General features: G+C 42.6%; 1 protein-coding gene across 1 annotated transcript; it reads right to left on the reverse strand.

Annotated features, from left to right (window-relative positions):
- Positions 1-320: 320 nt before the first annotated feature.
- Positions 321-15,550, reverse strand: TAS2R3 (taste 2 receptor member 3). Its single transcript, XM_086395164.1, has one exon. The coding sequence runs from the start codon at positions 3,303-3,305 to the stop codon at positions 2,355-2,357; it is 951 nt and encodes a 316-aa protein (XP_086251290.1). The 5' UTR covers positions 3,306-15,550; the 3' UTR covers positions 321-2,354.
- Positions 15,551-24,127: the final 8,577 nt, after the last annotated feature.

Raw genomic sequence — 24,127 nt, forward strand, 5'->3', positions numbered from 1 at the left:
GAAAAGAAGCACAGATTTTTTAATTACAGAAGTTCTCCTTTTAGAATCCTTCTATGTTAGTGAATTATGAATGAATATTAAATCATTATTTCCACTGATGATTTTTCTCTATATATTTTTAGCTTTTTTTTCCCATTTGTTTCTCTCTGTGTGTCTACACCCTCTTGGAAAATTCCTTCTTCCTCCAAATTAAATTTTTATTAAGAAAAAAATTATCATTTTAAGTTTCAATAGATATCTTTTTGAAAGAGAACTTGATGTCAGAATTAGGAATTTTCCTAGCACCTCCAAGAGGCAAATATCAATTTGAAAGCAAACAATACAGACCAAAAGACATTTTATTTCTATAATTTTGAAAATGAATGTATAAATCAGAACCTGAAAACTCACTTTGGGCTACATATGTCAAAGTGCTAAGAGATGTGTTAATTCTTCATGCTATGTCAGAATGTAACCTCTTTCACAAAACAAGAACAAAAATAATAATAGCAGTATTTACTGATTTACTCCATGTGGGACTCTAGTTTTCATGTGTTGATTCACTCATTGCTTTCAACAATCTATCAAGAAAATACTATTTCTATTTTACAAATTGTTGTTGTTCAGTTGCTAAGTTACATCCAACTCTTTATGACCCCAGGGACTGCAACATGCCAGGCTTCCCTGTTCTTCACTATCTTTCTGAGTTTGCTCAGACTCATCCATTGAGTTGGTGATGCCATTCAAACATCTCATCCTGTCACCCCCTTCTCTTCCTGCCCTCAGTATTTCCCAGCATCAGGATCTTTTCCAATGAGTCAGCTCTTCGAATCAGGTGGTCAACGTACTGAAGCTTCAGCTTCAGCTTCAGCATTAGTCCTTCCAATGAATATTCAGGGTTGATTTCCTTCAGGATTGACTGGTTTGATCTCCTTGCAGTCCAAGGGAGTCTCAAGAGTCTTCTCCAGCACCACAGTTCACAGTTCAAAAGCATCAATTCTTCAGCGCTCATTCTTCTTTACAGTCCAACTCTCACATCTGTACATGACTTCTGGAAAAACCATACCTTTGACTATATGAGGAAAGTGAAATAGAGAGAGGTTAAGAAACATCCCCAAAGTCACTCAGTTTGTTAAGGTCTGAGTCAGGATTTGAGCTCAGGCCATCTGGTCTATGTTTTTAGCCACAAAACTTTATACCTGAGAGCTCCATTAGTGAAAGAAATCCAGATTTAGAGTTGCCATGTGTCCTAAATATGTTTACAAGTTTGAGATCTCAAGGAATAATATTCTCACTGACTTGTCAGCACTGCTCAGTGACAGGAAGGAAATCAAAGTCTCCATAATTTTATTAAAATAAAAGTGATTACATTTAGAAAAACCACTTATTTCACATAAAACTCTGACATTTTAAAAACAGATACGCATCTTGGATATTTTGACCAATCTAAAAAATTAAAAATTACTTGAAAATTTGCTTCAGCAAAATGATAAAGGAAAGCAAAGGACTATTGAAATTAGAGTAAAATGACTTAACCAGCAGACTGGATTGGAACCTAGTATCCAAGGGTCTTGACTTGCATTTCTCTGGTTGTCAGTACATAATGGATTTGTGGAAGCAGGTCTCCTGTGGTGACCACTGCAGCGGCACACTTCACTGTTACAGTAACAGCTTCACCGCCTGCAGATTTCCTTCCTGGTCAGTTGCTCAGTCATGTCTGACTATTTGTGACCCCACGGACTGCAGCACGCCAGGCTTCTCTGTCCATCACTATCTCCCTGAGTTTTCTCAAACTCATGTCCATTGAGTCAGTGATGCTATCCAACTGCCCCCTTCTCCCCTAATTCTGATATAATCCTGACACAATATGCTGTGCTGAAATGACAGCACACAGTCTTCTGAATCTCTAAAACCCTGTGAAGTCATTATCATAGTCTGCATTTTTAAATGGGGAAAGACAGAGTCAAACAGGTAATTAAAGTAACTCCCCTAAGGCCAAAAAAAAGTCTTGGAAAATGGACTGAAGCAGAATTCAAACACAAGCCTGTGGGACTATAGTGCTTTTTTGCTCTCTCCCCTCTAGTTCACTACATCACTGTCAGTATAAACTTGAACTTAAAAGCTAGTAATCAGCTCATTATGTTGAGTTGATACTTATTAAAATAAAACTCCTTGTCTACATATTCCAAAGACTATTTCAGCCTCTTCAAAGCAACCATAAAAGGAGAGGCCATGAGAAGCGTCCCCGAGGGGAACAGGATGAAGCAGTAGTTACAGAATTGGTGCCACAGGAGGGTGAGGAAGAGCCCTGTGATCCTGGCTAAGGACTCCTAGGTCTAAGGACTCCTAGGCTCCCTCCCACACCCCACGATGCTCTATGGATAAACAGATCCCTTGGATCCAGGCTTCAGACAACCAGGCTCACACCGGAGCATCGCCACAAACATCTGCTTCAGCTTACTATTTCCCAGAATGAGAACATAGGAGTGGCCAGCAAGATATAACACTGCAATTACTTCTCCAATCTTTGCAATCATCTTAGTTGCTGGTAAGAAATAACTGGATGTTAAAACATAAAAGGAAAGATAGTAGAGTAGGAAGAGAAAGAGGAAGGAGAGGATGACTCTGATGGCCCTCCTGTGGGCCTCGGTACTGAGATCTCTGGAGCTGGCACAGTCTTGATGCATCTGCCGCATATGCCTCCCCAGGGAGAGGATAAGCAGAAAGTAGGAGATTAGCGATATGACTAGGGGAGGGAGGTCCCACAGAGTCCCAAGAACATGGATCAGTTTATATTCTTTTTCTTTCTTTGTAAAAAGTTCAGTCATATTCCCGGTTCTATCAATTCCACCAAGAACAGAATAGATCTTAAATTCCCGGATCAGAGAGATGGCACTGCAACACGATAACAGCAGGGTACTCAACAGCATCCATACAACCACCCTGGAAACTCTCCATTTGAGCCACAGGAACATAGGATGGGAGAAACTGGCCACTTTCAGGCAGTAGAAGACACTGAGACAGGTGGTAAGCCAAATGTTCAGATGGTTTGTAAATGTCCAGAAAACATCAATAATTTGCATGATTATCCCTTCATCATGTAGTTTGGGAGAGAACACCAGTAAAATACCATCGATCAAGAGAATCCACAGCAAAACAATCCTGGAGACAGCCAGGTTAGTGATAACGAAGTCATGCAAAGAGATCCTCTTGCTCTTGAACCAGCTGCTGCCATTGACCCACCCTATGAAACCATTCCCCAGCATTCCCAGGATGAACTGAATGGTGGTCAGAACCAGAAACCCCATATTGCTGAGTCTCAACATGTTTGCTGTTCAGCAGACCTGATCTTTGTTCTTTCCATTGAGAAACATTCTCTTGCTGATTTGAAATTCCTGTTAATCACCTCTACCTGCTGCTTCTCTGTACCTGTCTCTTATCTCTGCCCAGTTTGGTCTGTTGTAGACACAACACAGCAAACCTTCTCCTGGCTCTTTCAGGTTAGTCTGTCCTCTTTAGAGGATGACTTGGTTTGTCACATCCCATCTACGATCTAAACTCGGAAGCTCTTTGCCAAAATGCAAATAGAGTAGTGTCCAGTGTCACACAGAGAAGAAAGAGATGAGTCACAAAGAAGATGGAGGATTTGGGCTCCATTTCAAAGGTGGTAGGGCTCTGAGTGGAAAGTGGAATGCAAACCCAGAGTGGAAAGGTGGGTCACCAGAAGGGTCACACAGAATCACTCAGGAGGAACGACTCAGGGACACATACAAAAGGGGGAAATATCAGAATTTCACCATATGGCACTATCACAATCATCCTGGAGGGAGGTTTACATTCATAAAACAGGAAAAATTCAGAGTCAATGGTCCTGGATCAGAATTAAATGGAGTGCCTCTTAGTGCCTCTTTCCTTGTTTTCTTAGAGTATGCTTCACATGAAGGGGCTACAAGCTCATCTCTAGGGAGTCACGACATCGGAAATTCTTCAGTACCTGAATGTTTAAATGATAACAATAATGAAGTATCGTAAAAGCTGCTCAAAGGATGGATTTTTTCAGAGCGCCTGACCACTGTATTGACATGTCAGCAATAATTCAGGCTAACCAAAAAAACATATAGACACTCTCTGTGAACCAAAACAGTGCCTTACAAATTTCCCAGGACAGTGTGCTTCCATGTATATCTCATTAGCTGGTGACCAGAATTCAATTTCTCAAATGACTTTGTTGAATATCATTATCACTGCCATCATTCCATCAGGTATCAGTGATAGGAATTATGAACCCACAGTTATAACTATTCTCATTTCTTAACATAAATAGTAGAACCATCATACTATAACTAAAACCACAGCATTACTAAAGGCTGCTTCCAAAATGTACATTGACCATGGTCTACCAAGTAACCACATGTATTTCCATTCTATTAAGCCTGAAGTTTGTTGGAGAAATCAATACTGGAGCTGTGATATTGTGGCAACCCAGGCTGCAGATACCTAAAAAGAATACTAAGATCACACACTTGCTCTCAACCATTCTTTTCAGTAAAAGACCAAAGTAAGTAAGGTAAGTCAGGGCATGGGCAAAAATAATTTGCAGACCAAGGTCATTCCAGAAGTGTTTCAAAAAGGATTATTTTTTAAATGAAGACAGAGTATTAGGGAAACTATAAACAGATAGTTTAGGACTCCAGGGCAGGAACAGAGGGTACTACAATATGATACCACTCCCGGAGAAAGAGCTGTGTGTAGAGAGGACCTCCAGACCATTAGCTGATATTTTCTCAGCTGGGAGACCCTGAAGAGAGTCAGCTGAGAGAATACCAGTCAGCAGACTAACAAGGCATTCTCAGATCATCTTCCACCCCTTCATTATTCTTGGCACTTTCTCCCCAAGGACTTAGACATCATGGTCCAAGTCTCTGCATCATTCCTGCTTCTGATACTACTCTGCATGACAACTGTGTGGATAAATGTTAGCAGTACACTCAGACTGACATCAAGACAAATCTTAGACAATATCCATTTATACCAATCAAAGTTCACTAATCTGAAGAGCACAGAAGGTAATCAGCAGAGTTGAGTGTACACAGCAGAGAGATCAGCAATACATATAAAATGATAAGTGGTCTGCAGCATTGCAGGGCCTTTAAAGTCCTGACCTGAAGAATGCACCATGTCCAGTAATAAGTCTACTTCAGTTCAGTTGCTCAGTTGTGTCCGAGTTTTTGCGACCCCATGGACTGCAGCATGCCAGGATTCCCTGTCCATCACCAACTCCCAGGGCTTACTCAAACTCATGTCCATCGACTTGGTGATGCCACCCAACCATCTCATCCTCTGTCATCCCCTTCTCCTCCCACTTCAATCTTTCCCAGCATCAGGGTCTTTTCAAATGAGTCAGTTCTTCACATCAGGTGGCCAAAGTATTGGAGTTGCAGCTTCAGTATCATTCCTTCCAAAGAATATTCAGGACTGATTTCCTTTAGGAAGGACTGGTTGGATCTCCTTGCAGTCCAAGGAACTTTCAAGAGTCTTCTCCAACACCACAGTTCAAAAGCATCAATTCTTCAGTGCTCAGCTTTCTTTATAGTCCAACTTTCACATCCATACATGACTACTGGAAAATCCACAGCTTTGACTAGCTTTGTTGCCATAGTAATGTTTCTTTTTAATATGCTGTCTAGGCTGGCCATAACTTTTCTTTCAAGGAGCAAATGTTAAATTAAAAGATTTCATGGCTGCAGTCATCATCTGCAGTGATTTTGGAGCCCAAAAAAATAAAGTCTCTCACTGTTTCCATTGTTTCCCCATCTATTTGCCAGGAAGTGATGGGACCAGATGCCATGATCTTCGTTTTCTGAATGTTGAGTTTTAAGCCAACTTTTTCACTCTCCCCTTGCACTTTCATCAAGAGGCTCTTTAGTTTTTCTTTGCTTTCTGCCATAAGGGTGGTGTCATCTGCATATCTGAGGTTATTGATATCTCTCCTGGCAATCTTGATTTCAGCTTGTGCTTCATCCAGCCTGGCATTTCACATGATGTACTCTGCATATAAGTTAAACAAGCACGGTGACAGTATACAGCCTTGACATATTTCTTTCCCGATTTTGTAATCAGTCTGCTGTTCCATGTCCAGTTCTAACTGTTGCTTCCTGGCCTACATACAGATTTCTCAGGAGGCAGGTCAGGTGGTCTGGTATTCCCATCTCTTGATGAATTTTCTCGTTTGTTGTGATCCACACAAGGCTTTGGCGCAGTCAATAAAGCAGAAATAGATATTTTTCTGGAACTCTCTTGCTTTTTCAATGATCCAACAGATGTTGGCAATTTGATCTCTTTGCCTTTTCAAAATCTAGCATGAACATCAGGAAGTTCACATACTGTTGAAGACTGGCTTGGAGAATTTTGAGCATTACTTTACTAGCATGTGAGATGAGTGCAATTGTCTGGTAGTTTGAACATTCTTTGGCATTGCCTTTCTTTGGGATTGGAATGAAAATTGACCTTTTCCAGTCCTGTGGCCACTGCTGAGTTTTCAAATTTGCTGGCATATTGAGTGCAGCACTTTCATAGCATCATGTTTTAGGATTTGAAATAGCTCAACTGGAATTCCATCACTTTCACTAGCTTTGTTCACAGAGATGCTTCGTAAGGCCCATTTGACTTCACATTCCAGGATGTCTGGCTCTAGGTGAGTTATCACGCCACTGTGGTAATCTGAGTTATGAAGATCTTTTTTGTATAGTTCTTCTGTGTATTCTTGCCACCTCTTAATATCTTCTGCTTCTGTTAGGTTCATACCATTTCTGTCCTTTATTGTGCCCATCTTTGCATGAAATGGTCCCTTGATATCTCTAATTTTCCTGAAGAGATCTCTAGTCTTTCCCACTCTACTGTTTCCCTCTATTTCTTTGCACTGATCACTAAGGCTTTCTTATCTCTCCTATTCTTCGGAATTCTGCATTCAAATGAGTATATCTTTCCTTCTCTCCTTTGCCTTTAGCTTCTCTTCTTTTCTCAGCTATTTGTAAGACCTCCTCAGACAACCATTTTGCCTTTTTGCATTTCTTTTTCTTGGGGATGGCCTTGATCACTGCCTACTGTATAATGTCACAAACCTCCGTCCATCATTCTTCAGGAACTCTATCAGATCTAATCCCTTGAATCTGTTTGTCACTTCCACTGTATAATCATAAGGGATTTGATTTAGGTCATACCTGAATGGTCTAGTGGTTTTCCCTACTTTCTTCAATTTAAGTCTGAATTTGGCAATAAGGAGTCATCATTTGAGCCACAGTCAGCTCCCGGTATTGTTTCTGCTGACTGTATAGAGCTTCTCCATCTTTAGCTGCAAAGAACATAATCAATCTGATTTTGGAATTGACCATCTGGTGATGTCCATGTGTAGTCTTCTCTTGTGTTGTTGGAAGAGGGTATTTGCTATGACCAGTATGTTCTCTTGGCAAAACTCTGTTAGTCTTTGCCCTGCTTCATTTTGTAATCCAAGGCCAAATTTGCCTGTTACTCCAGGTGTTTCTTGACTTTCTTCTTTTTCATTCCAGTCCCTTATGATGAAAAGGACATCTTTTTTGGGTGTTAGTTCTAGAAGATCTTGTAGGTCTTCATAGAACTGTTCTATTTCAGCTTCTTCAACATTACTGGTTGGGGAATATACTTGGATTACTGTGATTATTGAATGTTTTGCCTTGGAAACAAACAGAGATCATTCTGTCATTTTTAAGATTGCACCCAAATACTGCATTTTGGACTCTTTTATTGACTATGATGGCTACTCCATTTCTTCTAAGGGATTCTTGCCCACTAGTAGATATAATGGTCATCTGAGTTAAATTCACCCACTCCAGTCCATTTTAATTCACTGATTCCTAAAACATCAATGTTCACTCTTGCCATCTCCTGTTTGACCACTTCCAATCTGCCTTGCTTCGTGGACCTGACATTCCAGTTTCCTATGCAATGTTGTTCTTTACAGCATTGGACTTTACTACCATCACCAGTCACATCCACAACTGGGTGTTGTTTTCACTTTGGCTCTGTCTCTTCATTCTTTCTGGAGTTATTTCTCCACTGATCTCCTGTAGCATACTGGGCATCTACCAACCTGGGGAGTTCATCTTTCAGTATCCTATCTTTTTCCTTTTTCATACTGTTCATGGGGTTCTCAAGGCAAGAATGCTGAAGTGCTTTGCCATTTCCTTCTCCAGTGGACCATGTTTTGTCAGAACTCTCCACCATGACCCATCCATCTTGGGTGGCCCTACACATCATGGCTCATAGTTTCACTGAGTTAGACAAGGTTGTGGTCCATTTGATCAGATTGGTTAGTTTTCTGTGATGGTGGTTTTCAGTCTGTCTGCCCTCTGATGGAGAAGGATGAGGTTTATGGAAGCTTCCTGATGGGAGAGACTGACTGAGAGGGAAACTGGGTCTTGTTCTGATGGGCAGGGCCGTGCTCAGTAAATCTTTAATCCAGTTTTCTGTTGATGAGTGGGGCTGTGTTCCCTCCCTGTTATTTACCTGGGGCCAAAGTATGGTGCAGTAGTTTGAGCATTCTTTGGCATTGCCTTTCTTTAGGATTGGAATGAAAACTGACCTTTTCCAGTCCTGTGGTCACTGCTGAGTTTTCCAAATTTCGATGATCCAACATCTGCTGGATCATCAAAAAAGCAAGAGTTCCAGAAAAACATCTATTTCTGCTTTATTGACTACGCCAAAGCCTTTGACTATGTGGATCACAATAAACTGTGGAAAATTCTGAAAGAGATGGGAATACCAGACCACCTGACCTGCCTCTTGAGAAATCTATATGCAGGTCAGGAAACAACAGTTAAAACTGGACATGGAACAACAGACTGGTTTCAAATAGGAAAAGGAGTACATCAAGGCTGTATATTGTCACCCTGCTTATTTAACTTATATGCAGAGTATATCATGAGAAACGCTGGACTGGAAGAAGCACAAACTGGAATCAAGACTTCCGGGAGAAATATCAATAACCTCAGATATGCAGATGACACCACCCTTATGGCAGAAAGTGAAGAGGAACTAAAAAGCCTCTTGATGAAGGTCAAAGAGGAGAGTGAAAAAGTTGGCTTAAAACTCAACATTCAGAAAACGAAGATCATGGCATCTGGTCCCATCACTTCATGGGAAATAGATGGGGAAATAGTGGAAACAGTGTCAGACTTTATTTTTCTGGGCTCCAAAATTACTGCAGATGGTGACTGCAGTCATGAAATTAAAAGACACTTACTCCTTGGAAGGAAATTTATGACCAACCTAAATAGCATATTGAAAAGCAGAGACATTACTTTGCCAACAAAGGTCCATCTAGTCAAGGCTATGGTTTTTCCTGTGGTCATGTATGGATGTGAGAGTTGGACTGTGAAGAAAGCTGAGCGCCAAAGAATTGATGCCTTTGAACTGTGGTGTTGGAGAAGACTCTTGAGAGTCCCTTGGACTGCAAGGAGATCCAACCAGTCCATTCTGAAGGAGATCAGCCTGGGATTTCTTTGGAAGGAATGATGCTAAAGCTGAAACTCCGGTACTTTGGCCACCTCATGCGAAGAGTTGACTCATTGGAAAAGACTCTGATGCTGGGAGGGATTGGGGGCAGGAGGAGAAGGGGACGACAGAGGATGAGATGGCTGGATGGCATCACCTACTCGATGGACATGAGTCTGAGTGAACTCTGGGAGTTGGTGATGGACAGGGAGACCTGGCATGCTGCGATTCATGGGGTCACAGAGTCAGACATGACTGAGCGACTGAACTGAAACTGTGGTGGAGGTAATGACGATAATGGCGACCTCCTTCAAAAGGTCCCATGCACACACTGCCACACTCAGTGCCCCCAACCCTGCAGCAGGCCACCACTGACCCACGCCTCCACCAGAGACTCCTGGACACTCACAGGCAAGTCTGGGTCAGTCTCTTGTGGGGTCACTGCTCCTTTCTCCTGGGTCATGGTGCATACAAGGTTCTGTTTGTGCCCTCCCAGAGTCTGTTTCCCCAGTCCTGTATAAGTTCTGGTGGCTCTATGGTGAGGTTAATTGTGACTTCCTCCAAGAGGGCTTATGCCATACCCAGGTCTGCTGCACCCAGAGCCCCTGCCCCTGCAGCAGGTCACTGCTGACCTGCACCCCCGCAGGAGACACTCACTCAAAGGCAAGCCTGGTTCAGTCTCTGTGGGGTTTCCTGGTGTGCACAAGGCTTTGTTGGAGCCCTCCGAGCATCTTTGGTGGGTATGTGGTTTGATTCTAAACACAGTTTTGTCCCTACCATCTTGCTGGGGCTTCTCCTTTGCCCTTGAACATGGGGTATCTTTTTTTGGTGGGATCCAACATTCTCCTATTGATGGTTGTTCAACAGCAAGTTCTAATTTTGGAGTTCTCACAGGAGAATGAGATGAGCACACATCATTTTCCTCTACCATCTTGTAATCCAGTTAATAAATCTAAATGAGCATTTAATTAGGATCCTGAAGGCCCACCTTCAAACCTTATATGCATAAACACATTCTGAATGTGGCTAACACGAATAACACAGATAATTTTCCATTTCCACTGCCTATCTCCTGGTACAGACTTCCACGATCTCTCCTCTGAACTGCTTCATGGCCTCTTAACTCATTTCTCTACTTCTAATCTTTTCCCCCATAATATATTCTCCACACAGCCAAAAGAATGATCCTCTGAACATATAAATTAGATCATTCCACTCCACTACTTAAAACACTTCCCCAGCTTCCCAGTACAACTACACAAACCATAAACTCCTCATATGTTGAGGTCCTTTAATGGACCGGAACCTGGTGGTCTGGAGTCGACGATAAGAAAGTAAGAGAGACAGAAAGAGGCTGATATTCCTTGTTTTATGCCAAAAACCAATAAAGCTCTTGAAACAGAGCTTGCGTCACTCACGAAGGCACTGGGCGCCCTCTCAAGGGTGTGAAGGCACAGTGCGCCTTCTCGAGAGGGTCTTAGAAGCCCAGGCAGGAGAGTGAGCATGATGGGTTTCTATGCTCCAGAGAATTAGCCAGAGAGAGAGAGAGAGAAAGAAAGAAAGAAAGACACAGGGACCCAAGCTCTGATGGAGCAAAGGTGTTTTATTCAACAGTGTGGGTATATATACTGTCTTACAGAGTAGCTATTTTCAGCAAAGATAAAAATCAAAAGTCCAGACTTACAAGTTATCATAAGGCAATCCATATCAAAAAGAGAGAGTTGTAAATAATCACTTTTACCATATGGTTTATAAAAAGGAAGAGGGTCATAAATAGTTACTTATCACCATATGGAAAAACTAACAAAGTAAGTGCATGCATTCCTCAGCCCTAGGAGCGGTTTGCCAACTCCTCTTAATTCCTGAATATTCAGGAATTAATAAGGGACAGAGGATTCATGACAGATCCAAAACAGCACACAGGAAGTCTCCTGTTAAATGCTTCCTGACATGCGTAGTGTATTGTATACTGAGAACCTCTTCTAAATAACCTTCTGCATTCAACAGAATTCAAAATAAATTGTCTAATACCACATGGTCTGAGTTAAGAAACAGGCTTTATTGGAGGAAGAAGAACCTTCTAGGTAACAACAGAAATGAAAGCCTGGCTCTTCCTCATTCTCCTTGGACTACACCCAGGGATCTGGGCACTGCTAGGTCAGCAGTGGACATATGTATGCCAGAGAGATACCTCATCCTCTCTGTTGGTCCCACTTCTTGTAATCAAAGTGTGAAAGCAATCACCAGTAGGAAAATAAGCAGTCTGCTTAATGTCAGAAAAATCTGGATTTAGGAAGCCAGCTACTACAGTGGTCAGGAAGCCCACCTGACCAACACCTGAAGACCTTGATGTTCTTGTTCCCAGTGCTAGGAGAAAATCATCAATTCTGAAGGAACTGAGCTTATGTGAAATACGTAAGTGCTTCATGTAAGTGCAAGAGACTCTCTTTGCCCACACAATGAGTCGTCCAGGCAACCTAGATTGAACTCCGAGGGTTATTTCTGGACAACCTTCCTCTTTACAGTATAAATTTCCTGTAATAAGAGTGATCATATATCCCACTTGTCTAGGGCAATCATGGTTATGTAACTGTCACTCCAAGTAACTATTAATAATGCCCCCTTTTGAAGTTTTACTCACTGAACACTCGGGCCCTAAGCTCAGTGCTGGGAATACAGCAGAACTTCAATAAATACATATTGAATAAATATATTTCCCAGAAGTTTGATTACTGTTTTTATCTCAAGCTTTAGATTCATTTTCTAATACTGGATTCATTTTGTTGGATTTCAGGAAAAATAACGGAAAATAGATGAACTAGAAGTTAAATCTTATTTCTGTACTGCCATTCACTCATCTAACATTTCTTGAGCATCTACTAATGTGACAGGCAGTGTACTAGGTACAGGAATTCATGGAAATAGTAAACAAGAGAGACATATCTACAAAAAAATGATGTGACCAATGCTTTAAGAGATAGATACAAAATATACATGTTTGCACAGACAAGGGAACAAATTTTCCCTGGAATAGTCACAGGCTTGAAAGAAGAGATGACATTTGAGATACATCTCTTAAAACAAATGGGAGTTTCACCTGGCAGGCAAGGTAAAGAAAAGGGAATTCCATGCACTACAAAAATAGAAGCGAAAATGGTGGTGGTGATTTATTTGCCAATATATCCACAGACCAATATATAACACATATCAAATAATAATGGGCTTCCTCAATGGCTCAGTGGGTAAAGAATTAGCCTGAAATGCAGGAGATGTGGGTTTGATCCCTGGGTCAGGAAGATCCCTTGGAGGAGGAAATGGCAACCCACTCCAGTATTCTTGCCTGGAAAATCCCATGGACAGAGGAGCCTGGTAGGCTACAGTCCAAATGATCTCAAAAAGCTGGGCGTGACTGAGCAACTAAGCATGCACTCGTAAAATAATAAATGTACATAGCACTTAATTACATGCTACAAAATGTTTTAAGGTAACTGGAGCAAGTCATTTAATTTTCAATACATGAGATGAGTTCTATTATTGTCCTCATTTTTAAAGAGGAAAAAACTAAGGCTCAGAGATTCTCATAGAGCTAGTAAAGCAGCACAGCAAGGCTTCTGACCCAGGCAGTCTGGCTTCAGAATCCATTGCCTTAACTAAAGATCTCAAAAACCAACTATTGGTGACACCTCAATAAATATGAGGGAAAAAATAGGGCCTGGAGCAGTAATGTTAGTCAAGGACAAGATCTTAGAGCCCCTTTCTTTTGTATCACACTGCTTCATCTGCTCTGGTTCCTAATGATCCCTGCTGCTGCTGCTGCTGCTGCTAAGTCACTTCAGTCGTGTCCGACTCTGTGCGACCCCAGAGACAGCAGCCCACCAGGCTCCCCTATCCCTGGGATTCTCCAGGCAAGAACACTGGAGTGGGTTGCCATTTCCTTCTCCAATGCATGAAAGTGAAAAGTGAAAGTGAAGTCGCTCAGTCACATCCGACTTTTAGCGACCCTGTGCACTGCAGCCTACCAGGCTCCTCCGTCCATGGGATTTTCCAGGCAAGAGTACTGGAGTGGGGTGCCATTGCCTTCTCCGATGGGATGTACCTTAAACCAACAGGTGTTTCATTGAGAAGCATCTGGGTCCCATTCTCTGCCTTTAACATTCCTCCTCATTTATCTGTATAACACATTTTATCAATTGGTGATCTGATAAATTGGAAAAATCCCCGAAGACAGCAACCTACAATACCTGTACCCTTGCCATAGGAATGCTTTAAGCTAATTGTGTGAGTGGCATCTGGCAAACTTCTTGATCTCTCTGATCCTCAGGTTGGAAATAAATAAAGTGAGGAGGTAGCAGACAGTCAATATGAATGAATTGTTTAAGGACCTAGGTTCTGGAATCAGACCTAGATCTGAAATCTGAGTGCCACTGCTCTGCTCATTAGTTATATTACCTCAAGCAAACGAATCTTCCTAAACTTCAATGTGCTCATCTGTAAAACAGGCATACTAGTACCTATTTCATAGAAGTGTTACAGTAATTAAATAAGACAGTGAGTACAAAAATGTAAAATGCAGGCTTTTTTTAGCTTTTTTTTTTTTTGCCACACCACATGGCATGTGGGATCTTAGTTCCCCAACCAGGGATTTAACCTGGGCCCTGTGCATTGGAAACACAGTCTTAACCACTGAATGGCCAGGGAAATCCCCAGGAGTGTTTTTTAAACATTAGCTATTAACAGGGTCATTGCCCTATACACTAACCATACTTGGGATATTTTTATGAAAACTGCTATTTGTTTAATGTGATATTTAACACATATAAAAATACATGTAACATATAAGTAAGCTATAAAGCAAACAAAGTAAGTACCCGTAATCCCACCATCCAACTTAGGTATCCACAAAGTGTCGTACCACGGCACGTGTGTATGCTGCCTCTCTGTCCTACCCGAGCCTTGCCCATTTCCTGTGGAAGCGTACCTTGAATTCTGTATTTATCACTCCTTCCCTTTTTGAATAGTTTTATTATACAGGTCCCTATCTATTAAAAGTATTGTATACTTGCTTGATTTTAACCTGTATAACTGATGCTGGGAGGGATTGGGGGCAGGAGGAGAAGGGGACGACAGAGGATGAGATGGCTGGATGGCATCACTGACTCGATGGACGTGAGTCTGAGTGAACTCCGGGAGTTGGTGATGGACAGGGAGGCCTGGTGTACTGCGATTCATGGGGTCACAAAGTCGGACACAACTGAGTGACTGAACTGAACTGAAAAACATGCTATACAAATATCCTCTGCAACCTGATATTAATGCAGTATATGTTTATAAAATCATCCTTGTTATGAGATAACTGTATTTACTCAGCTAGTATGATAATCCACTGGGTGAGCATTTATTTACCCGTTCTCTGTGGATGAACCTTGGATTGTTTCCAGTTTTGTACTACTACGTATTGTTGCTGTGATCACCTCTGGACTTGTTTCTTAGTCTACATGGTCAAGACTGTTCTATAGAGTCTATCTTAAAGGTAGAATAACTAGGTGAAATGTCAACATTACAAGTTAATGTCAAAATGTTTTCTCAAATAAGGCAAGTTATCTCCCTCAAAAGGTGTCAATTTACATCCCCCCCACTAGTTTCCAAGGTCTACAACATCCTCCTTCACACTTTGTTCTATCAAATGTGTTGAAACTTGCTAGCACGGAGGTCTTAAAATGAAAGTTTATTGAAGTTTCTGGTTTTGCATTTCCTTGATTAACAAGATTGACTAGTTTTTCATACATTAGTGGACAATTTATTTCTCCTGTTAAGTGCTTCTGTCTTTGACCATTTTTCTTACTAAGCTCTCATTTTCTTGCTTTGTGTTTTTCATACATTCCAGCTCTTACTTTTTGCTCTCTGCTGCTGGCGCCCCATTCCAGTACTCTTGCCTGGAAAATCCCATGGATGGAGGAGCCTGGTGGCCTGCAGTCCATGGGGTTGCTAAGAGTCAGACATGACTGAGCGACTTCACTTTCACTTTTCACTTTCCTGCATTGGAGAAGGCAATGGCAACCCACTCCAGTGTTCTTGCCTGGAGAATCCCAGGGACGGAGGAGCCTGTGCGACCCCATAGACGGCCTCCTACCAGGCTCCTCCGTCCCTGGGATTCTCCAAGCAAGAACACTGGAGTGGGTTGCCATTGCCTTCTCCAATGCGTGAAAGTGAAAAGTGAAAGTCGCGTTGCTCAGTCGTGTCTGACTGTTAGCGACCTAGGCCTTTCTATATTCCAGACTATTTCAGGTGTATTATTTCAAATATCTTCTCTGCCAGTTTGTGACTTGTCCTTTTGCTTTCTTTGTGGTGACTTGTGTTTTAAAAAGGTTATTTTTAAGTTACATTTATCGCTTGTTTCTATGTTCCAGATTTTATTTTTAAAAACCTAGCCATTATCCTGTACTTTCTTCTAAAATTTTGTTTTTCCTTTCCTCTTTAAATAACCAAGAATTGACTTTTGTATAAGATGTAGAGATTCAACTTCATTTTTTTCCTATATGGATAATAAATTTTTCTACATTTATTGAATAATCTATAATCTAGTGATCTATAATGCCACTTTCACCCTATCATTTCCATATATGCATGTCCTGTTTCTGAGTTCTCTATTCTATACAACTGTTCTATTTGCTTATTTCTGCACCCATATTATACTTCATTTATTACTTTAAAAAAAAAAACCTGCCTTGCCACCTGGCAGAGCAAGCCCCCATCTCACCCTTCCTCTTTAGGAGCATAATGCCTGGTCTCAGACTTTTGCTCAAGAATACATCTTTACTATCAGCTCATCCAGTTGCCCCCAGAACACTTCTAGGAATTTTCTGATCTATAAAACATCAACTTGGGGAGGACTGACATCTTTACATTTTGATGCTTCCAATAAACATGGCATACCAGTTTGTCTTTTCATGCATTTCAAAAGTTTTGTAACATCCTCCAAAGGGACCACACACTTGAGGACACCTTCCATCTTCTGATGTGCTTGTGTATACGATCTTTTTTGAAATTACATTTTCTTGGCTGTTTGCAATTGACTTTCATATACTGATCTTATTTCCAGCAACTCCTAATTACTCATCTATTGTTTCCCTTGTATATTCTATGGAATCCCAACATTTGCAACTTTCTTTGCTATCTTAACACTTTCCCCCCCCTTTCTCACTGTGCCAATACAACAGGATTAGTTCCTCATGAGAGCTCTCTCCTTACCAGCACCCACAAACAAGAGGTCATGTGAGCACACAGTAGATGGCAGCCACCTCGAATCCAGGAGCACAGGCGTCATAAGAAACCATGCTGGCACCTGATCTTAGGGCTCCCTGCCTCCATAATGGTGACAAAATAAATGTCCGTTGTTTATGTAACTTTGTCTATAGTACTTTGTTATTGCAGCCTCAATTAAGACATTCAATGATGCAATACAAACTATGTTAAACTCAGGATTCAGTTACTTTTCCTCTGGGAAATCTCACTCCAGATTACTTGGTCTACTATACTGGCAGGGGAAGTATGAGGGTAGTATTTCTGTTCTTAAGTGCTCCTTTATTTAACAGGGAGCTGTTAAACTAAGGGTCCTCATTAGGGACTTCAAGCAACATTACACAGTATTTATTTGATGAGGGTGCTCAGATTCACTCTTTTTAACGCTGTTAAGGTGCTGTGTAGGTCTTATATCCCAATCTCCTCCTCGAATTCAGAATAAGATGTTAAGTGAAAAGCCTGGAGGACTGTGTGAGCAGAAGTAAGATACCTTCTACTCTCAGTGGAGAGTCATGCAAGAGAAAGGTGAGAGTAATGAGCTGATCACCTGTATGGAGATAAAAGGTTAAAAATGTGTGAATTCGTTAATTAGATTTAACTGCAAAGCACAAACAAGTGGCTACAAGGTAGATTTATTTGTGTTGCCAAAAGAAGTCCAGAAGTAGACTGTCTGGGACTGGTGTGGTGGCTCCATGGTCATCACGGATCCCAGCTTCCTCTTTCTTCCACAGCCGAAGACCATCTCATGCTTCAAGATGGCTACTGGAGATTCAGCCACCATGGCCACATTTTAGGCAAGAAAGTCAGATGACAGTGAAGAGAAGCACACAGGATAGGCCTCCCGGCAGACTTAGGTCACTGAAGGAACTTTCCTGGAAATGCCAACAGATGACTTCTGCTTACACGCGCCCCCCCAGCCCCCAGCCCCAAGCAATTCTTAACTGCAAAGGAGAATAGGAATGCAGTACTTTTGCTGTTTACACTGTCACCCCCAAAAAGTATGGGTTCCGTAAATGTAGAAGGAATAACAGATACTGGGCAGCAAATGCATGCTTCTTCTTTTAAACAATGCGTCTTATTTTCTGTATTTTACGATGTTTTGACATCTTGGGGCCTGGCAGATCATGGGACCCACTGCCCCCACCCCATCCCCAAATGGTAGCTGATTCCTAGAAATAGTAGAGGAGTTGCCCACAAGCATGCCTTTGATATGCACATCAAAGCAGCCCTGAGTTCACAGCCCTCATCAGCCTCCTGAGCTCATAGCCCTCACCAGGACACTATTCCTCTGCCTGAAATCCCCCACGGCCAGGTACCCGACACTTAGGGACCACCCATTACCCACTGCCTACTGAAATCTATGTGAGCTGACTAACCCTAATCTTGTTCGGCTCCCCTATCCTGTCTCACCCACGCTTTCCCCTTGCTCCCGCTGCCTCCTGACTTACCCTGGCACCTCCCCATGTGTGCATGGTGTGGCCCATGCCCTCCACTCGGGAACTGCAAGTAAGGAACTCCTCTCACAGACAGCTGTCTTTGTGTCTGTCATCATACCATTCCTGATTAAAACCAACCCCATATCGTAAAAAGTAGACAACTGGAAATCTTTCCCACAATATGGCTTTCCACATCAGAAAGCTGGAATCCTGGCCACATTTGAAGGTTACCTCACAAAAATCTGCTTACAATGTGTCTGGAGGGAAGAAAAAAATGTCACTCTTGCCTCAGCATCTCTTCTGAGCACCAGACTCATTAATCTTCACCCTCCCAAATATAAGCTAGAAAGTCTACAACTAAACAAAACTAAACTCAGTATCTTCCCTCTTCTCAAATCTGCTCCCACATCCATGTTCCTTGTTGTTGTTGCTCAGTAGCTAAGTCATGCCCAACTATTTGTGACCCCGTGAACTGCAGCATGTGAGGTTCCCTTGTCCTTCACTATCTCCTGGAGCCTGCGCAAACTCATGTCCATAGAGTCAGCGATGCCATCCAACCGTCTCACCCTCTGTTGCCCTCCCCTGCCCCGTAGCATAGTGGACACCTGGCAATCTGGGGCCCTCATCTTCCAGTGTTGTATGTTCCTGCCTTTTCATATTGTTGATGGGGTTCTCAAGGCACGAATACTGGAGTGGCTAGCCATTCCCTCCTCCAGTGGACCACACTTTGTCAGAGCTCTCCGCTATGATCTGTCCATCCTGGAGGGCTCTGCACAGCATGGCTCACAGCTTCAGAGAGTTATGCAAGCCCCTTCGCCACAACAAGGCTGAATCCATGAAGGGGGATCTTCAAGGCCCCAGCGCCCACATTCCTTAGTCTCAAATAAAAACGTCACTATCTCCGCAGCTGCCCAAGCAGAAGCTTCAAATCTTCTTCTGACTTTTCTCTTACCACCAGCACACGTGTTCTGTCACCACTAGATCCTGGGTAGGAGTTACGTGTTCTCTGCATCCCCTGCTCAGGGCCTAGCACAGGATCTGGCACATAGTAGGCACACAGATGAATGAGTCCACGTGAATCCCACACGGCCATCATGTTACCTCTCATCCCCATTCTACTAACCCTTCCCAGGCTTATTCAGTAGCTCTGCTTTCCTCCTTCTAACCCTTCCCCTGTCTACACAGTTCTTAAAGGACAATTCTGATGAGATCTCCCTGTTGTGAAACCTTCTAAGGCTCCTACTGCCAAAGTTCTCTACAAGCTTTCAACGCCCTTCGCAGTCTAGCCTCAAACTACTTTTTGTGTTTTCTCCTTGAATGTTTCATAGACCTTTAAGTTTCTGGACCTCTGTTCATGCTGCTTTCTGACCCAACTATTCTCTTCTGTGCCTCGCAGGACTGTTTCTACTGTGACTATCATACTTGACTACACAGCCTCCTGCTTTCGTCCTCCCCACCCAAGCCCCACCGTCCTACACCGTGAGTTCCTTCAATGCAGGAGCCCTGTTATATTCAGCCTTATGTCCTGGCTACATGGATACATGGCATATGACAGGTGCCCACGTGGCTTCTGTGTTTAAAAAGATGCCCAGGTTAATGGGAAATAGACATAGAAGACTAACAACAAAGCCAAGAAAAAAGAATGACCACAGTGGAATATGTGCTCAGAAATCCACGGGTGTTGATAATACCACCACAAAAAGGTAAAGGACAATAAACGGAAATGCCCTCTTGGGATCCCGTGAGACTCAGTGAGATGGACGTGGTGGCTGGAAGAGAAATACACCTTACTTAAAATAACCGTAACAACAGTAATAACATCCAGTACGTACTGAGCACTTGATGCAGTTACTATGTGCTATATAAGTTACATGTATTATTTACTATGTTCTTCACAGGAGGGCCATAAAAGTAGGACTACTATTACCCCTGGTTTATTCACAGGAAAACAAAACAACAAAAATCACGGCATGGCAAGTTAGGAAACTCACCAGAGTTCACTCAGCTGCTCTGACCAAAGCAGAGATTCAAATGCAGGCTCTGTGACTGCACAGCCTTCAGTGAACTATTATGACAGACCACCTTTTTCCCAAGTGACAGGTAGAGGAGAAAACCAAGAAAGCGACAAGATGTACACCAATATGGACAAGCAGGACCCTGAGGTTCAAAGCATGGCAGAGAGCTAATGGATGAACAGTAAAAAGAGAATGAGAGGGGACGTCAATGATGCTGGTGCCAGCCAAAAGTCTCTCTCTAAAAAGTGAGCCTGACAAATTCTTGAACAATCTTCCGGACCATCTTAACACTCAGCAGGAAGGAAACAACTGGAGGAAACAATAAAAGGAGCAGACACCCTGAACTTATTTTAACCAGTAAAGAGACACTGCTTGATAAAAAAGAAGAGGAATATGTAAAGATAACCTGGTAGGGATATTAACTGTTATTTATTTTCCTGTGGGAATCATTAAACTGAAAATGAGAAAGAATACTAAAGAGGTGGTGGTATTTCCCCATCACTCATAATTCTTCCTCAAATAAAGCCTAGAAGGTACGGAATCCTGGTGTGATTCAGATGCACCCTGCATGGGGCTCCAGGCAGAAGTCAGCAGTGGGGTTCTGGTTATTCAAGGTCAACAGGAGTGGGAAAGCGGTTACGCTGCGCTGTGCCTAGTAGCTGTCATTTCCAACTCTTTGTGACCCCATGGACTGTAGCCCACCAGGCTCCTCTGTCCATGGGATTCTCCAGGCAAGAATACCAGAGTGGTTGCCATGCCCTCCTCCGGGGGAATCTTCCCAACCCAGTGATCAAACCCAGGTCTTCCACACTGCAGGTGGATTCTTTACCAACTGAGCCACCAGGGAAGCCCAAGAACACTGGAGTGGGCAGCCTACCCCTTCTCCAGGGGATCTTCCTGACCCAAGAATCAAACCGGGGTCTCCTGCACTGCAGGTGGATTCTTTACCAGCTGAGCTACAGGGAAGCCCCTAAGGAGGCTACGGGCAGAAAGCAAAATGCAAACCTCACCTATCCAAGTTCAAACCCCAGATGTGCCTCTTACAAGCTGCACCACTTTGACATGTGTCTTAATCTCTCAATTTCAAGTTTCCTCACCTATAAAATGGGGATAATATGACCTTCTTCTTAGTGTAATAGTTAAATGAGTCAATAGTAAAAAGTACTTAGCTCAGGGATTGGTGTGCAGCCACTAATATGATTGTAAGATATTTCTCTATAACTCACTAACCTTGTGACGATCTGTTGTTTTCTATGATGATTTGCTTGCTATTACTCCCACCAATCTTCAGGGCATATAATGCAAACCCTGACAGGAAAACAAGTAAGGTGATCCTGCCCTCATTTGCATGTCAATGTCCCAGTGCAGTCTGACAGAATACGCATTTACAAAGCCCTAAGCCATCACTGCGCCAGGCTGAGCTGGACAAGGGTAAAAGGGCAGTCTGAGTAAAAGACAACCCTGCCCTCAAGAACTGCATGTTATCTTTTAGGAACAGTGAGAAAAACTACCATTAATTTCCCCTAAATGAGCTACGAAGGTTAGGCTGAAACCCAGTTGGCAATGACAGGTAATCCCCAAAATAGCCACAGAAAAATGTCTTTGATGATTCTGGATGTCTTTGGAAAAGTAAGCACCCAGCGATTTTTAAGAAAAGGATGACTCTCTGAGAACTGCACCTCACAGCAAATAGTGGATCTCATATGTGATAGTCTTTAAAGTCAACCCTTCCAGGTTGTATATACTTAAAGAGGAGAATACAAGAAAAAAAGATGACGTTTCTAAGCATGACGTGAATGAGAGAGAGCCTGGCTTGGAAATAATGGAAAAGTTGGGTTTTTTTTTTCCCCCAAAATGTAAACAGCTTTATTTCTTATTATAAAAGTAATACATACTCAATGCTTAAAAAAAAAAAAAAAAAATACACCAAAGTGTAAAGTAAAACATACACAATCTTCCCATTCAGAGATCATCAGAACATTTTGTTTTTCTCCTTCTAGACTTCTTGAGGTATATATCTATTATCATTTACTTCTTTTTCAAATACGGGATATATTTTCAAACCACACATGCTGTTTGACACTCTTTCTCCCACACTTCCCCATATCATACTCATCATTAAACTAACATGGAATCCCAAAATCAAAGTCACAGAGCAGTCTTCTACAGGTACGGTCCCTGACATTGTAAGACCATGAAATAAGGAAAAAGACCCCCACGGTCCGTGACTGCTATTGGATTCTCCGTCTCCTCTGAGACCAGCCTGGGAACCGCAGGAGGTTTCTCAGCAGCCGGGGCTGCCTGCAGGGGAGGGCAGAGTTGATGGTCCCACAGCCCCCCAGGTTGTGGACCCCAGGTCTGTAGCATCACGTGCACGCTGAGGCCTCCGCCCTGAACACCTAATTCTGAACGCCCCACTGCCCACCTCAAAGCCTCTCAAGTGAACTTCAGTGGGAGTCTGCAGAAGAGCCCCTCAGCTCACAAGATCCTGGAGGACACACTCTCTGGCCCCTGCACCAGACTGCCCCGGACTCACAATCACTTGGCAATTAAGCTGTTTTGTTCACCATGTCACTTTCCCAAAGCACAGATTCATCACCCAGTTTAAACAGGAATACTTATATGCATGACCTCTTACAACTTTGAAGGGGCATAAAAGTAGCTTTGCTGAGGACAAGAATAAAAAGTTGTCCCAAAGACAAATTTTATCTACTTTACAATTTTGCTTTAAGGAATGTGGGGTCAAGGAGTGAGTACTACAACACCAGACAGTTTTACTGTGGGAACCAAGAGGGCAGATGTAACATGCTGATTAATGGTCCCAGTTATAGGAAAAAGGAAAAGAAAAAGGTGGCTGGAAAAAAAAAATTTAAATTTAAAGACGGTTGATATGAGGAAACAGTAATTTTCTCCCATATCTTGGCATGTAAAGGATAAACTAGGGAACTCCAATTTTCCTTAGCCAAACTGTAGTATGAGTACAAAAAGCTGTTGCAGTGTGCAGAAGATACCTCAGAACAGCCAAGGGCCCATAAAATAACATGTGAATGCGGTTCCTGTTTAAGTCCAGCAGGATGTAAGCTACAGTGAACACCACACTCAGAGGCAGGGGGAGAGGACACACAGCCTGGGACACAAATAACCAGGCTGGGCTAGAGGCGGAGCTGGAGCCTGAGAACAGGGACTTCTACCGTGTGACCCGACAACCTGCCCAGCAGCAGCCAGCCTCTGTACACAGCAGCAAAGGAGCGCGCACACCGGGCAGGGACTGATGCCAACTTCAGAAAGTACAAGACGCATTTAAATCACTGAGTTTATCTTATATAATCATTACTAGTAAATTCTTAGTGCTCTGTGATTTTCAGAATCTTATGATGAAAGTGACTGTGTGTACCCAAGTGTGACTGTGTGTACCCAAGTGTACACAGTATGTACAGCAGAAGACCACGTAGAAAAATTAAAGGGAAACATACCTGGGGCGCTGACCTACAGACGCAGTGCCAGAGGGGGTTTAGGGGGCTCCCTAAACAGAGCGCTCCGCATGAGACGAAAAGAACAGAGAACAGGGGCTTAGAAAGACAGAAAACAGTGAAACCAGAGCCCCTGGATCACCTCCTGGAGATGGACAATTTCACCCCAGTTGCACTTCAGGTCTTTCCCAGTGGTAAACTGTTTCATGAATGCTACTAGTGAAACTGTCCAAGGACAAAAGACGGGACTGAGGTAGCTTAGTCTTGAAGCTATTTAGGTTAGATACTAACCGCTGCTCAGCAAACCCCTTCACTTTGGGCTAAAGCTCATTATCCTATTGGGATCATTCACGTGTCAACATTTATTGCCTACTCTTTGCAAAGTACTGGTTAAACATGC

Source organism: Bos grunniens, chromosome 4 (genome assembly GCF_055505025.1).
Source record: "Bos grunniens cultivar Pamir isolate PY7600 chromosome 4, Bosgru_T2T1.0, whole genome shotgun sequence".
NCBI lineage: Eukaryota > Metazoa > Chordata > Mammalia > Artiodactyla > Bovidae > Bos > Bos grunniens.